General features: G+C 42.3%; 1 protein-coding gene across 5 annotated transcripts in view; it reads left to right on the top strand.

Moving 5' to 3' along the window:
• Positions 1-1,872: 1,872 nt before the first annotated feature.
• The window catches only part of SMOC1 (SPARC related modular calcium binding 1), a 90,947-nt gene continuing 90,660 nt past the window's right edge, over positions 1,873-2,159 (top strand). For all 5 annotated transcript variants that reach the window (XM_017741905.1, XM_017741907.1, XM_017741906.1 and 2 more), the window contains exon 1: positions 1,873-2,044. In XM_017741905.1, the coding sequence (XP_017597394.1) occupies positions 1,975-2,044 (70 nt within the window). In that variant the 5' untranslated portion in view covers positions 1,873-1,974. The remainder of the gene's footprint in view (positions 2,045-2,159) is intronic.

Below are 2,159 nucleotides of genomic sequence, written 5' to 3'. Positions count from 1 at the left end.
TCAAAAACACTGTGCTGTAGCAAATATGTCAAGTCTGTGACAGATGAGATTTTTAAAAAAGTTTGTCCCACCAAAAGTAAAATGTGTGCAAACCTTGCTTACTTTTCCCAGCTGTCATGTTTAAATAGGAGGTTTAGTAATGCATTAGTCTTCAAAAGATCCAGCAGTACAGTATGAAAATATGAAACTTCTCAATTGTTTTTCATTTAACTGGGGAGAGAAGATTTTTTTGTAATGAAAAAAACCCACCGACAACCAAATTTCAGAGATGTATGTTCTCAGAGTGGTTAAAAACCAACCCAAACTAGGCTTCGGGCAATGTTTTTTCAACAGCTTTAACCTCAAAGCATAGAGTAGACAGCTTTGTAGGAAACTGTAACACCAAGGTGATTATGGCAGTGACTCACACTTCCCTGTGAGGCATCCAGCTATCAACACACTTGGAGAGCTGTGGCTTTGTGCATTGCAGGCAGGGTGTCAGTCAGTGCCCATTTGCCAGCCAGCTCTGAACTGCTGAGCTCAGAACTGCTTTGGCAGCGAGCTGGGATATCAGTGTGTTAGAGCTGCTCTGGTGTCCCCAGGCTTGCAAGAGGCTGTAGAAAATGGGAGGTAGGGAAGGGGAAGTACAAGGCAGGTTTGACTTCCCTTTTCTTTGCTTAATCCTCATGGAACTTGTTTGAAGAGTCCCCTGAAATCTTCCTGTGAGCAGGTGATTCGGTTTGGGTAATAATTAAAGGTCTGACAAACCACTAAGTGGGGTAGTATGGGAAGAGAAAAGGGCTGCTGCTATCATGCCTTACCAAAAATTTCTGCAAGTGGTTTTGGAAAGATGTCTGTCAGTTTGGATCCTCAGGAAAACAATATGAACTTGGGAAAGGGACCTGGGTGACCCTACAGGCAGTTCAGAGTAGAGTCCAGGGTACAGCAGTAAACTACTTCCAGATGTTGGGATTTGCAGGGAATAAGCAGACAGACGATGGGCACTAGTGCTTTGTGGGTTTCCCCATCCCCAAAAATAAGGCAGAACACCAAGGAAAACAGTAGTGATCATGATATGGAAGGAAATGGTCTGGGTGAGAAATTGGAAGTTTGGGATTGTTCAAATTACAGAAGACTGATAAGGAATGCCACGTTTGTACAAAATGGGTTGCATCATAATGGAATACTCAGGAAGAAGAGGTATGCAGAAAGATGATAGAAATTCAAACTTCTGAAAGGAAATAGGTTTTCACATAGTGTGCAATTAGATTGTGGGATGTGTGGAATGCAATTGCCAGCTGTGCTGGATGTCATCAGGAAAGAACATAAGGTGACTTTGGGAGTGTGCAGGTATGCTCTTGCAGGTGGTATTTACAGATGATATAAACAATGCTTTCAAAATCATCACTGGTCACATAAAACTGGTCACAGGTTTGGTTCAACTACCAAGGCCAATCTTGATAGGTTATTTGGATTCCTCTATTTTTGGTGATAAGTTTATTATGTCTCTGACTAAAATTGTCTAGTATCTCTAGTACCAGATACTGTTTGTGGCACAGCACTGGGCAAGCTGGGCTGTTGTGACTCAGTATTGCCCTTCCCGTGTGGGTTGTGTTTGGCTTTGCACATCTTACTTTTTTAGAGGTGAGGCAGAGTGAGTAATGTTTCCGTTTTATTAAAGAAAATGGAATGGCAAAGACCGTTAATTTTTTTTAAAGATGTATGTGTTTCATTTAAAGTTCCCTTCAGGCAAAGTCAGCTTTGGTAGGCAGCTGAAAATGCATTATAGTCATATTGTTATTGTCATAAAGAAAAAAAATACACCATGTTCTGTTTTGGGAAACCAAACAAAAGCACTATTTTTTTTCTCCCTCCCTTTTTCACTTCCTTCAGTTTTTAATAAGCGACCGTGACAGAGACCCTCAGTGCAACCTGCATTGCTCCAGGTCCCAGTCCAAACCCCTGTGTGCCTCTGATGGCAGAACGTACGAGTCGATGTGTGACTACCAGAGAGCCAAATGCCGTGAGCAGAGTCTCAGCGTGACACATCGTGGCCGCTGCAAAGGTAGGTGGATTTCAAATGCCTCTGAGAGGCGAAATGGGAGCCCTACTGAATTCTTAGACCCTTGAGTTTAATACCATGTTCTGAGAGTAATATGATTTGGAATTGTGCATTCCTG

This window comes from Corvus brachyrhynchos, unplaced genomic scaffold (assembly GCF_000691975.1).
Source record: "Corvus brachyrhynchos isolate BGI_N302 unplaced genomic scaffold, ASM69197v1 scaffold115, whole genome shotgun sequence".
NCBI classification, from domain to species: domain Eukaryota; kingdom Metazoa; phylum Chordata; class Aves; order Passeriformes; family Corvidae; genus Corvus; species Corvus brachyrhynchos.
Note: the sequence above shows the minus strand (reverse complement) of the source record. Positions and strands in the feature narration are given on the sequence as shown.